At 34.7% G+C, this 14578-nt stretch overlaps 1 protein-coding gene across 2 annotated transcripts in view; it reads left to right on the top strand.

Moving 5' to 3' along the window:
* LOC131149027 (stomatal closure-related actin-binding protein 1-like) overlaps positions 1-14286 on the top strand; it is a 47856-nt gene extending 33570 nt beyond the window's left edge. Inside the window, exons 9-13 of one of the 2 annotated variants that reach the window (XM_058099065.1) lie at positions 5287-5403; positions 5612-5670; positions 12458-12592; positions 13672-13821; positions 14008-14286. In XM_058099065.1, the coding sequence (XP_057955048.1) occupies positions 5287-5403; positions 5612-5670; positions 12458-12592; positions 13672-13821; positions 14008-14052 (506 nt within the window). In that variant the 3' untranslated portion in view covers positions 14053-14286. Of the gene's footprint in view, positions 1-5286; positions 5404-5611; positions 5671-12457; positions 12593-13671 lie in introns of both variants that reach the window. The other variant, XM_058099064.1, reaches the window with a different exon arrangement.
* Positions 14287-14578: the final 292 nt, after the last annotated feature.

Raw genomic sequence — 14578 nt, 5'->3', positions numbered from 1 at the left:
AGACCTAAAATAACTTGAGAGGAGATAGTGGGTAAGGATTTAATATCCTTGAATCTATCAAAAGAAATGGTCCATGATCGCATAAATTGGCGGAAAATGATTCATATAGCCGACCGCACTTAGTGGGACTAAGACTTGGTTTTGTTGTTGTGTTGTTTTTTTTCTTTGTTTTTATTAGCCTTGTAGCTGAAATATGGAAGGAGTTTACAAATTTGTTAAGTTGATTGCGGAATAACTGCCTCAGGCTTATCAATCAAGTTCTCAACTTGGGTCAGTGGCTTTCTCACCAATTAAATGCCTCTAAGTTGGTTTTTTTTTTTTTTTTGGGGGGGGGGGGGGGGGGGGGACATTATAGGAATTCAGTATTATTTTTCAATTTAGTATTATAAGCTTTGAAATATCTTATTCTTATATGTGATATTTTTATTGGTGGAGTAACATGCCTTAGTTACTGGATGCTCCTACACTAGGTGATGCTCAGTTTCAGAACCTTGATCAATTCAGCGTTCCTTAAAATCTTGATGGAATATCACTTCAATCATGATAGCTTGTTGCTCTTGTGATGATACATCCTTTTTTCTGTCATTATAAATGACAAAATACTTTTGGTAGAGCAAATAATTCATTATTTTTTGTTATAAATAGAGATGAATACTTTTGGATGAGGAAAATATATATGTATTACCAGGAAAATAAAGTACAACACTAGATAACAAGATATCTTTGAAAAAAAAAAAAAACAAACAAACGAAGAGCTTTAATTAATTACAAAAGAGCTGCCCTCCAATCCCTTTGCAGGTCAGGCAGCGATATGCCCCAAAAAAAACTCAAATGAATGAGCCCAAAAAGAGGCACCAAAAGGTAGCAAAACCTGCACATTTCCATAAAAAAATTCCTTCTTTGGTTTTGCCAAAATCCCAAAAGCTCTGCAAGAATCTCCTATGACCTGAGGAGCCAACCAAGCTTCGTCAAACAAGAGAAAAGAGCACTCTAAAGATAGTTTGCCACCCAGAAATGAAGGAAAATATGTGTTTGTTTTATTGTAGTTACATCTCATGGAGTACATATCAAGGTCGAGGGCCTTCCTTGTAGGGTCTTTTGCACTTGCAGCAAATTGTGCTTATTAAGCCTATTGTAAGATACAATCGAAATGAACCAAATGATGTTGTTCCAGGGAAAATGATTGGTGGAGGGAGTTTTTAAAAGGGGAAGGAAAAAAGGTTTAGTAGTAAAGAGACCTGAAGAATTCCCTCCTAACTCTCTCATCACCCTTAGTTGAAGGAACATGAGAATCTGACACATTGAGCAAGGTGGTGAGAAATTGAGCACCACAACTCCTATAATCCCTCAGCAGCATTAATATCCCCCCAGAACCGAACTTATTGCCATTACCCACTCTAAACCGGGTAACAGAAAGAACAAGCAAGCAATCTAGGAAACAAACTTCGATGGGCTTGCATGAGAAACAATGCCTCTTTGTCTAGTGCCCAACCTGGTGGACCCTATGCTTATTATACCTTGTGCCAGAGGGAACTAACCTTGGGAACTTCCAGAAACATTTTCCAACTAGAGAGATGTTTTTAGAAACCACATTGCTAAGGCTTGGGCCCTTTTCGATTTGCATCTCCTAACAGTATCCCAGCTAACAATGATCTGTCTTACTCTTCCCTTGCCCAGACCAAAGGAAGTCATACATCAACTTCTCAACAGCCTTGTTGACACTTGTGGGAAATCTAAAAAGAGATAAGAAATAATGGGCGAGTTGGAAAGGGAGGTATAAATGAGAGTAATACAACCTCCAAGAGAGAATTACGCCTTTAACCCCTTCGACCTCGTAGCCATCCTCTCAATTATGGGATCTCTGAAGGTCCACAGAGTTGAAGTTGCATTTGAGAGGGAGACCAACATAGGAGAGCAGCCAATCTAAAGAGATGCAACACGCCAAGACCTTAAACCTCTCTAAATCCCTACCTCCCATTTTAGTGCCTGCCACCCAACTCTTGGACAAGTTATATTTTTGAACCTGAAATGTTTTCTATAACTTTGAAAAAGGTAATAACCTTTCGTAAACCTCTTGCCCCTGACTCTGGCTGTGCAAAAACATTCTGCTCAAAACATCCACTAAAGTAAACAAAAATTGGGACAAAGGATCCCCTTCCCTAAGACCCTTGGAAGCCCTAGACCACTTGCTAGGCTGACCATTAACAATAATTGACAAATAGGTCAAACTCAAGCAGCCGCCAATCCACTTCTCCGCACAGTCCCAAAACCTTTCCTTACCAAGAAAACCCAGTCGACCAGATCATAAGCTTTCTCAAAATTTAACTTAAAGTAAGCCCCCCTCCTCCCCATCCTCCTCATGTCCTCAGCCATCTCATTGGAAACCAATACTGCATGAAGGGTTTATTTGTCTTTAATGAACAAAAACTCAGGCATGGCAATGCTTCGAGCGAAACCTCTCTCTCTTTTGGCAAGACTTTTGAGAGAATCTTATGGAGGCTAGTGACCAAACTTATGGGCCTAAAGTCCCTCACCACTCATGGACTTCTTTAAGGATGAGGGCTAGAAAAGTTGAGTTCACACTAGTGCTACCGCCCTATTATGATTAAATTTCTCAAAAAATAAAAATAAAAATCACAATGTAAATTCCCAGCTATTGTGAAAGAAAGCCATTGTGAAACAATCAAAACTAGCAGCTTTCTGTCTGCTCATCTCAAGCATTGATTTTTTTAATTTCTTCAACTTTGAAAGGCCTCTCGAGCCACTGAGCTGAATTTGGCTCAAGGGGACTCCAATAAATGGCCTCCAACATTTTGGGCACCCCTTTGTATACAAATTCTTGAAGGAAAAATCTTCAATGAGGCCTTTCCTCCTGCTTCCCTCCCACTTGACACAGTCCCCCTTCATCACCCTCTTCACCCTCGATTTCTGGTGCCAACTCACGTCATCCCTTGATAATAACATCTCCAATCTTTGAAAAGAGCCCTTCTAGCCATATCCTCATCTAACGAGCCACATTTCTCCAGCCTATCTAGACTTTCCATTTTAGAGAAGGTGGCATTTTTCACATCTTTGATGTTCTCAAAGAACCTATTTATTCCACTGTTTAAGCTTAAACTTATCAAACTTCAACTTTTTAATAGGTTTATAACCCTACTGTTCCTAGACCTTACGCTCCCCCACACTAAGGTTTTTATTCATTTCCTGAACTAGGTTGCATCAGGCACATGAAAAATTACAATGCAATTTAACAACTTCCCTCATTCCCTGAAGAGATATGAAATTACAATGTATATTTACAACCTCTTTGGCTTTGTTATGCACGTTTATCTAATTGTGTTTCTTTATGTGCAAGACATATAATTCAATACTTATTGTCTAGAATATACACACACACACATGTAGTAATAGTTTAATACATATATCATATATTTGTCAATTTTTACATAAGACACTTTCTAGATGATGCTTCTGTTCTAATCTCCTTGCATCCTTGTACCATAGGCTTGTTTTCTGAAATGAATGTTCCATAACCTTTCGTGTGGCCTTGGTTTGCGTGGTCATTGGTCTTATTTGGTCACCGAGTCTAAGAGCATATAAATTTTATAATCTTATACTAAGTAGGCCTTTGATTAGTGAAACTATGAGTTACTTTGGCTATTGAGGAATAAAGACTGGAATGATTTTGTTCTCTCTCTCTCTCTCTCTCTCTCATATTCATTGTGATGTGTTGTTCTTTGGTGACCAACTTGCTATTTACAATTCTTTCCTTTTCTTTCAACATCAAAGAAATTATTGTCCCACCCTTCTGACTGTAAGCTCTACCTTTATTTCCCAAGTCTCTATGTTAAAAATCCCAATAATCAAACCTTAGTAAACCTTTTTTTTTTTTTCCCTACTCTAGACATAACCTTAAAAACCTTTATTTTTTATTAACTTCAAGCCTGCAAAAGCCACGCAAAAACCCTACCTGCAGGTGATTGATTGGATGGGCCTCACATTAGAATTCCCTATGGGATGAGTTTCAAAAAATTTCAGGTTGATATCAATGCTTTTAAGGTGCAAATGAGTAACTTATTCAAGACTCAAGGATTGTCCTGAAAGATTTCCTCCTTCCTTGTAATTTAAATATTTTAGTGGTCAATATTTTGTAACACATTAAGGAGCAAAAAATTGGAAGAGGGATGAATGCAATGTGGGACAAGCTCAATGGACATTGTTTTGTTTTGTTTTGTTTTTTTTTTGTTTTTTTGTTTTCCCCTTTGAAGGCTCAAAAAAGAGGTATACTGATCTCCTAATGTTTCATGACAAGGAGTTGACATGCCTGCTAAAGATCCAGAACCAAAATCCATAAAAAATGATGCAAGAGCAAACATCATGATGAAATTCATGGAGTTAATTTTGAAGAATCTAAGGTCTTGATTCTTCAAGACATCACACGTCACAGATTGTAAATTTGTAATGTTGAAGTAAAGGAGCCTAGTATAAGCATGGGGAATATGAGAGAGTCTGTCTAGAGGAAGAAGAGGTTAAGGAGACTTAATAGAGCAGATTGAAGACAATAGAGATTGAAGCGGGGTACGAACAAGTTGGACTGAAGGAGGGTGTGCAACTTATGTCAACTATTGACATTGTCATAGCAGAGAGAACTGATGAAGATGGATTTCTTCAGCTTCATATCTCCTCTCTAAAGTCAAATCATTCTAGCTTCAAGGCTTCGTACTTGTGCATGTACTTGTGCATATTCACATATAAAGATTCTAACTACTCACTGCTTGAAAACTCAAGGTTCCTTCTTTCCTGCTGGGGAGAATGATGCTGGTTTTGAATCTATGCAGATTAGATATTAAATCAATTATATTTAGATTTAGATTTTCATAATGAGATTTTTTTTGTTAAGTTTTTATATTTAAATTATCCAATTTAATTTGATTGAAATTTAGTTCCTAATTGATGCATTGATGGCCTTATTCTGAAATATTCTGCCGTAGATATATTCCTCGTACTCTTATGACAATATCAAAGTTGATTATTAGATCACTGGAAGGTGGAATTGCACTACATGAAGAGGCTCCATATATAATCACATATGTGTGTGTATTTATATTATACAATTTTACACTATATTATATCCTTTATGCCCAAAATGCCTAGTGGAAGTTTCACTTCTGTCGATTGAATATACTATTTTTTGGAATTGATTCAGATGGTTGGAGCTGTTGAAAGTGGAAATGCTAATGCCTAATTTTTATGATGTCTGTATTGATTTAACTTCTCCTATGCCAGGGGCCACCAAATTAGTTTATGCTCCAGAGCCTTTTGATGTTGGGCGAATCTTGGAAGCGGATATTATTTTAGATGGCCAAAAAATTACTGTGAGAACCACTGGGCCAATCGATCCAGGTTAGTTCTTCATGTTTCTTCTTCAACTATATTTGAAACACCAGCCCCTATTTGTGCTTTTTACAATTTTTTAAGTTTTTTAATACACAATTTTGTTTTCTTTCCCTATTTTTCCTCTGGTTTACTATTTAATTGTGCAAATATATGTGTGATTGTACAATTGTATGAATTTTTGGAGAAAAATGAATTTTTTTATTTATATAAACAGCTGCGGGTTTGGGAAGCTATGTGGAGGCTCTTGTGCGGAAACATGACACTGAATTCAATGTATGTTGATTAACCCATTGAAAATTCTGTTTTTTAGTATTATGTCAACTCAAATCGTTCAACAGGTATTCAATATTTATGATGTAATTATCAATTTTTTTTACTTTGCACATCATTTATTATAATTTATTATATTGAGGGCAGCACATGATAACATTTGTTTTAAGGAGAATCAATGAATCATGGATACTTTGTTCACTTTGAACTTTTGAAAGAGTTCGAAATTTTGGATTGTGAGGAAGATTGGGTACCCCCCCCCCCCCCCCAATCTTTTGGATTGAGGAAGAAAAAATAGAACATCAACTTGAAACAAAAGAAAACAAGAAAAATACTGCCACTGTCTTATAGCAACCCTCCCATAAGAGCATGTATGGTATTTATATAAGAATTCGACATGTCTGTTTAATGTAGATAGTTAATGCAGTATGATGTTAATGATTGTGAAACAAAAACGATCACCCTAATACTCCCTCCTAAGAAAAGGAAAAATAGGAAAGAAACTTGTGCATTAGTTGATCTAGCCTTCTCTCTGGATCTTTAAAAATAAGAAAAATCTGGTGATATAATGAGAAAATAAAGGTAGTTTGACTCTTGGATTACCAAATGCCTACAGTGTCTTTTGAGCAATTTACTGTGAATAAACATGGAACCTATCATCCACTTAAGCATGCCATCTCCAAATAACTTGTACAACATAAAATAATTAAATTATAATCATGTAGAATTGTGTACAATTGTTAGAAATTGGGTGAGCAGCCACAAGCTCAGTAAATAAATTTAATATACCTTTCATTCACTTAAGTTTCTCCATTTAGGAAGAATTTTTACATAGAATGAAGATGAACTTAACTGATTCCAAGTAATCTTATTTGGTAAGTATCATCATCACAAACTTTGGGTGCCAATTTTCAGCTTGGCCCACCACCGCCTAGAGTGGAGCCATTTGGAGGTTTAGGGCCTTTCATGCAAGTGGGCTGCCGTCCTTGCTTGCTGAAATTCCACAACATTTGAAGCACACCTCAATCTCTTTATAGCTTCTTTATTTCATATTTTCTAAACAACAATGCCCAATATTACGAACATCTCCAAGCTTCGGTTTGTATTTAATCAAACACGTTTTGAATCTGTATAATTCTTGCAATCACCACATACTGAGATTTATTTAGGTTTGGCAAAATTAAGTAGTAAGGTTGTCAGTTCCCACAAGGCCATGATATGAAGATAATGTAATCCAGGGCAGAGGGCTTTCATGAATATATGGAAGGGTCGAAAGAGGAAAGATTGATAAGTAGATAAAGAGTGGTATTATTGCAATGTGAAGTTGTGAACTTTAGGAATAAGAAAGAGGAGTGAAAGAAAGATAACAGAGAAAAGAAGTTGAAAGAGGGAGTTGAGTTAGAAAGAAGGTGAGGAGCCAAGCAGAAAAAAAGAAAGACGTAGGTGAAGACAGAAGACACGAGGGTAAGAGAAGCTAAAAGGGGCAGATGAAGAAGAGATGAGAAGAGAAGAGAAGAATTTGAAAGATAAAGTTCAGATCTAAGGGGAAGCGCCCCAGGGGTGGTGGTGGTGGTGAAAAAACACCCCAGATGCTAATGGAATCCTAATAATCGCTGCTCATCCCATGATCTTATACCATTCCTATCTTAAGAGGTATGCCACTTGAGTGACCTTTACTGTCTGCAGTGCTTACCTCATCATAAAAAATGCAGATGGGTCTGCGGTGAATGAATCTTAGGACTTGTTCCAATGTTGTCACTAGAGGTATCATGGGGTCAGTATATGACATGTTACATTCATCTGGACATTTTCCTCATTGCAAGGAAAATAGAGCCCAATTAAAATTCCCATGTGTCAATTGGAACTTCGAATAAAAATTATCATTTAATAAACTTAAAAATTAAATATTTAAGATTCATAAATCTCTCTCTCTCTCTCTCTCTCTCTCCACATGCCATTGCATATGAGTTGGTTTCAAGTTAGTATGTAATTGTTAGACTCGAAAAATATTAATTCAAGATAAATCCGAAGAAGAAAAGTGGATAGAAGCTTATAACTTATAAGGGAATGCCTTTAGATTTGGAAAAATATGCTTCTTGGTATGCAAGTCATTGATATTTCTAGTTTTTCAAAAGTTGGTTCAGGTGTACTACATGACACTGTTAACAAAGTTGTTATTTTCTGTATGGTTACTTAAAACTAAATAAATTGCATTTGAAAATCCTTATAGAATTAAACCTCCGTAGTGCTTTTATTCATTGGTAGTAAGATGCATATCATAGTCCATCCTGATATGGTCTAGTTTAATTTTTTGAAGATATTCCTTTTTTTTTTCCCTTTATTTTATGAAATTGAGGTTAAATGTTGTGCAACTTTATTGTAAGTTGGATCAAATAGGTGACAAAGATGGTTTAATTTGTTTGAGAATCTTGTACTCTATTAGTTATCACAGTAGTTTTTTTTGTTTTTATTTTTGTTTTTGTTTTTGGAGCAGAGGGGGCGGTTGTATTTGATTGGATTTGATATGTTATTTTTAAATGAGGGAGAATTTAGCAATTAGATGATTTATATTGCTTTGTCATGTGCACTTATTTACACACACTATAAGTAAATTAATGGCAACTTGGTTATCCATAACTGGAAGAGAAAAAAGAGGATTTTTGTCGTTTTGCTATACCTTGCTGCTTCCTATTGTAGTTTCTTAGAGTTTTCTTTTTTACGTTATGTAGTTTATTGTATATATTTTACAGTATGTTGTAGCTTACAAAAGAACAAAAGAAAAAATGATAAATTTGCTGTTTTTTTCCTTTTTGGGCTTAATTGAGTTGTTAGGTCCTGGCTTTTATTCCACGAACTCTTATATTTTATTTTCCTTTTTTTATTCATTACAAATAAGTTTAATAATTGTTTTATCCTTTCTTACTAGTTTTGCATTATGGATGTTTTCCAGTCTTTTGGCGGAAAAGGATTCATTTATCCGACCCCACTTAGTGGGACTTAAGGTTTTCTTGATATTTTTGAAGTTTAGCGCAGCATATTGCATCCAACTATGACTACTTTTAATTTACAGAATATTGGAATATTGTTTAAATGACATTATAAAGTGATACATACAATATAGTTGATTAAAAAAAATTATTTGATTTTTTATTAGTGTCTGAAAATAGATTATTTAAGTTGTTTCAATTTAAACACTATCTTTTTGCATTTTGAATAATGTAGTAAATTGTGGCCTTGTGATTTGTTGACTGAAATTTTGTACGTTATAGGTACTATTTTTTGTTCATTTAATGATTTCAATCAATTGGACCTTTGTTATCTAGAAATTCTAAGCTTATGATTTCATTCCTATATTTCATTAGAAGCTAGACTTGTTTTTCCTTTGAATGATATATTATACACTTGGCAAGAGTATGAGTTTTAGGACACACACAAGAGACGCATACACGCTATAATTTTTATTTATTTATTGCATTTACACTATTTTCCCCCACATGTTTTGTTTAGTTTTCAGAGGCAAGGATATTTTTGGCAACAAGATTATGCTTCTGAAAAAGAAGATGGATAAAATTTTGAGAGATCAGTGAATAAAAGAAAAAAGGGAAATGCATCTTTCAAGGCAATGCACTCATATTAACTCTTCTACAAAAGATATTAACTTGGCATATATGCAGCATCAAGCTTCAACAAAAATCAATTCTAATTGCACTCTAATTAAAATGTAGGAGCCTTTTATTGAGTTATGATACTTGGAAAACATGAAAAATAATTTTAGAAACTGAAATAACCTAAACACTAATTTCCTAAAGGAAAAATCTTAAAATTTTAAAGACATGATTCTTATAAAAAGAATCCTAAATAAAGAAGAGGAGAATATAAGCAAAATTACAATTTTTTTTTTTTCTTGTTGCATCACTAATCTAAGTCAAAAACTAAATATTTTTTTAAAAAAATTTAAAATAATTTACCATTCAAATGCAATGCTCTAATCCTAGTGATAAAAATTGATATTGTTAAGCCGCTAGCAATCAAACTAATATAAATAACAACTTCAAAGTAAATTTATCAATTTTTTAATAAAAAATTAAATATAAAAGTGGCATTAACTAAATTATAATATTGATCCGTGCATGTCAAACTCAAATGACAAAAAACCGTTGTTCTTTAAAGAATAAAGTAAAAAGAAGAAAAGAGAGACTACGGTATTTCATGGAACCCATCCTGGAACATGAGCTCCTAGACTTCTATTAAGCATTTAAAGACTGTAGATTTGGGCTTTAGTTGAGAAATACAATTTGTAAGCTTTATTTATTTAACTTATTTGAAAATAGGAAAATTTTTATTTTGCTTCAATCAGTTTTATCTCAATTTTGATTTTCATTCACCTTTGATGCAAATGTGAGAAATTTAGCTTGGGAGCTTGAAATCACCCCACACCCCTCTCCCACACAAAAATCCAAAAAAAAAGGGTAAAACAAAAGGTAAAATGTGTTGGCGAAAAACTATTTTATGCGATTCATAGATTGAGGGGAGTAACAGGAATGGACTACAAATGGCTGTTGTGAGTTGTGGAAACTTCAATATTTTGTGGTGTAACAATGAAGGGGATGCCTGACAATAAGAGGAATGGTTGTTTTCAAATCCATGCTTAAATGAGGTAAAATTTTTGACTTTGCAATCACGAGTAATGAAAATTCTGTGTGAATAGCTAGATTTGTGGTCATAAAAATTCAGGAGACTACTGTAGGGCTGGAGTTGTGGAAACTTCAATATTTTGTGGTGTAACAGTGAAGGGGATGCCTGACAATAAGAGGAATGGTTGTTTTTAAACCCATGCTTAATTGAGGTAATATTTTTGACTTTGCAATAACGAGTACTGAAAATTCTGTGTGGATAGCTGGATTTGTGGTCATAAAAATTCAGGAGACTACTGCAGGGTTTGAGTTAGAGAAATATACAGATTGCATATGTTTTTTCATATTTTTTTTTTGTTCCTCCTAGATGGTTTTTCGAACTCATGATTTACCTGATGGGTGTAAACTATGTATTTTCATATTTTCTTTCCTTGGTTTTTCTCCTAAGCACCTTGGTTCATAGAATTGTAAAAGCTAAGAAAATGCCAGATGAATGGAGGAAAAACACTTTAATACCTATATACAAAAATAAAGGAGATATTCAAAATTGTAATAACTATCGTGGAATTAAACTTATGAGTTATACGATGAAACTATGGAAAAGGGTAATTGAACAAAGATTAAGGTTAAAAACAAAGATCTCAGAAAATCAATTTGGTTTTATGCCTGGGAGATCTACCATCGAAGCTATTTATCTTTTAAGAAGATTAATGGAAAAGTTTAGGGAAAAGAAGAGGGACTTGCATATGATATTTATTGACCTTGAGAAAGCATATGATAGGATACCTAGGGAAGTTCTATGGTGGGTTTTAGAAAAAAAAGTGTATGTTGTAGGTATACCGATGTCATTAAGGATATGTATGATGAAGTAATGACTAGTGTAAGGACTATAGATGGAGAAACTAGAGAATTTCCAATTACCATAGGTGTACATCAAGGATTTGCTTTGAGTCCTTATCTTTTTGCTTTAGTGATGGACCAATTAACTAAGAGTATTGAAAAGGAGGTTCCATGGTGTGTGTTGTTTGTAGATGATATTGTATTAATTGACGAAACTAGGGACAGAGTAGAGACTGAGTTAGAATTATGGAGAGAAGTTTTGGAATTTAAAGGCTTTAGGATAAGTAGAAATAAAATAGAATATATGAAATGTAATTTTAGTAATGATAGGAGGAATATTGGAGACAAAGTTAAACTTGATGATGAAATAAATAGCACTTGTAGATTTCGATACCTTGGATCTATTATGCAAGTTGAAGGAGAAATTGAAGATGATGTAATGCATAAAGTTAAAGCAGGTTGGGTAAAATGGAGAAATGCTTCAAGTGTGCTATGTGATCGTAGAATACCCTTAAAATTGAAAGAGAAGTTTTATTGGATAGCTATAAGACTAGCTATGCTATATGGATCGGAATGTTGGGCGACGAAGAAACATAATATCTAAAAAGTAAAAGTTGCAGAGATGAGAATGCTTAGATGGATGAGTGGTATAACATTGAAAGATAAATTAAGGAATGAACATATTCATGGTAAGTTAGGTGTAGCTCCTATAGAAGATAAGATAAGGGGGGGACGACTCAGATGGTATGAACATTTGCAACATAGGCCTTATAGTGTATCTGTGAGAAAGAGTGACTTAGTTACTGTGGGGGGGCAGTAGAAAGGGTAGGGGTAGACTTAAAATAACTTGGGAGGAGATAGTAAGTAAGGATTTAATATCCTTGAATCTATCAAAAGAAATGGTCCATGATCGCATAAATTGGCGGAAAATGATTCATATAGCCGACCGCACTTAGTGGGACTAAGGCTTGGTTTTGTTCTTGTTGTTGTACCTTGGTTCATAGAATTGAACACCTTGGAAGGTTCTAGAAATGGAATGATTTACTTCACATCTAACTTGAGGAATAAACCTGACACGGGTGTAAGTGTACTTGCAGAAACCTTGGAGGATGAGGTTTCTGAAGGGAACTAATTCAAGTTTCGGTGGTTTGTCATTTTGGTCATATTTAATCTGAAATTGTTGGCCTTTTCAAGTAAAATATATTTATTGATTTCAGTTTGTCCATTCGTATGGATTCATGCGATGTGTACTAAACATTATTCAGCTGTAACTCTATTGCAAAATTTCTTTTGACGCTTGTTTTGTTCATTTGTAGGTGGTTATTACCCAGATGAATGGTACAGATCATCCATCAGAGTCTATTCATGTACTTCATGTGGGAAAGATGAGGATAAAGCTTTGCAAAGCAAAGGCAACAATTGCGAAAGAGTACTATTCTACTTCTATGCAGGTATATGAATTAAATCTCTGTATTTGGGGGAAAAATCCATTGCAACAGGAAAGCCTGAGTTGGAATTAAAAGTGGGGTACATTCGCATGAAGTCTAGAATCTTCAGAAAAAGGATTTCTAATTGTGCAGGGACAGCAGAAAGGGGGAAAATTTACAAAGAAAATCCCTGATTTTTTTATTTACTGGCTGCTCAAGGCCCAGCCTCCCAAGTGCTGTGGACAGTGGAGTGTGTTTTTCCAACACGCTTGTGTCTTTTTGCAATTATCTTTTTGCTAATTTCATAATAAATATGCTATCAGTTTGTTCTGTAGCATGTGCATGTTGCATATGTGCGTCCATGCATGTATTCATGCATGAGAGAGAGAGAGAGATCCTACACAACACCATTTCCTTTAACTACACAAAATCCATCCCACAATTGCGCTGTCCCTAATGCAGATTTACCTTTCTTTGTTTTCCACCTTTTAGTAGGATCACTATTAAGCACCAAGCCTTGAGCTTTGGTGTGATTGCTCAATTATTCAATTGGACCAGATAGTTGATCTTTTATGACATTTATGCTAAAGGAGTTTTTCTAGAGAATGGGCATGTTGAAGTTATAGGATATATTCCTTGAACCATGAGGCCATTGCTTGGATCAACCATATTGGCTTGACAAAACTGTGAGTGCAAGTAGTGTTAATGGCGACTGCTTTATCCAAAAAAACATTGATGATTGGGACCATCTACGTATCACCATGCCCAAGAACCTGCTCAGCATGACCAATGCTGGATATGGCCTTCTAGATGGTTAGAACTATTAAGGTATCTTTGGTGGATTGAATAATTATAACATCCTTCTCTCTCATGTTGGGAGTTATGGTTGCTGATAACTAAGGTAGTTATATTATTGAATACCCAATTTAGTCTTGGTATTTAAATGATCTGCTCTTTTTTATCTGCTGTTATCCACAAAGGATTCATCTTCCAAAAGAAAGATTTTTTATTTGTTTGGCATGGGCTTGTCTGCCAAAATTAAATTTCAGTTCTCTTTTTAATGGAAAATTGACAAATGTTAAAACCTTGTCTTGATCTTGTAGTTATGTGGAGTCAGAGGTGGCGGTAATGCTGCTGTGCAGGCACTGTTTTGGCAAGCGAAGAAAGAGCTTTCCTTTGCCTTAGCATTTGAATCAGAGAGAGAGAGAAATGCAGCCATTATGCTGGCTAGGAGGTTTGCTTTCGACTGCAATGTAAGTAATTCTCAAACATGTTTATTGGGTGTGCATGTGGATACACACACTGACACTCATATCTATGTGACTGATTTTGAGAGCTGTTATAATTCATTACCAGCTTGCTTTAATTCTTTTTCTTTCCCCCATTCAATTTTATTCTTCATTGCAAGAATTATTACCTGACATAGCTTTAAATGCTAGATTGTGCTTGCTGGGCCAGATGACAAAGCTCCTCTAGGAATTTGACTGACCTGCACGGTATACTTCATTAAATGTAATTATATTTAGTTCTCTTATATAGTATTTTTCTAGGCTTGTGAAGTAGAATGTAGAATTATATGACTGTAATATCGGTTTTTTTCTTTTGATTTTTTGTTTCTTTCAAATTCCTTCTTCCTAACACCAAGGCATCCTTTTATTTGCCTGTCTGGTTGTAACAAATTTTCTTTCATATATTTTTGAATTTAAGCTGTTTGTCAACCTACAATTTATTACTTTGGGCATTGGATTACTGATGGTAGATGATTGGTGGTTATTGTTACAGATTGATTGATGAATATAGCATCATACTTGTCCAAAAAGATGTGAGGACTTTTCATTGTTCTTGTTACTCCGATATGTGCATAAAGTAGGATTGCCCATATCCATATTTTCTGTTTTGGCTTGGATTTGAATTTGTGTGGGTTTTAAAATAAATTTAATATAGTTTTTATTTATTTATTTATTATATTTTGTCCAAATTTAAGAATCCAAATTCAAGCCCCGAATCCAT

The sequence above is a fragment of the Malania oleifera genome, chromosome 2 (genome assembly GCF_029873635.1).
Source record: "Malania oleifera isolate guangnan ecotype guangnan chromosome 2, ASM2987363v1, whole genome shotgun sequence".
Classification (NCBI taxonomy): Eukaryota; Viridiplantae; Streptophyta; class Magnoliopsida; order Santalales; family Ximeniaceae; genus Malania; species Malania oleifera.
Note: the sequence above shows the minus strand (reverse complement) of the source record. Positions and strands in the feature narration are given on the sequence as shown.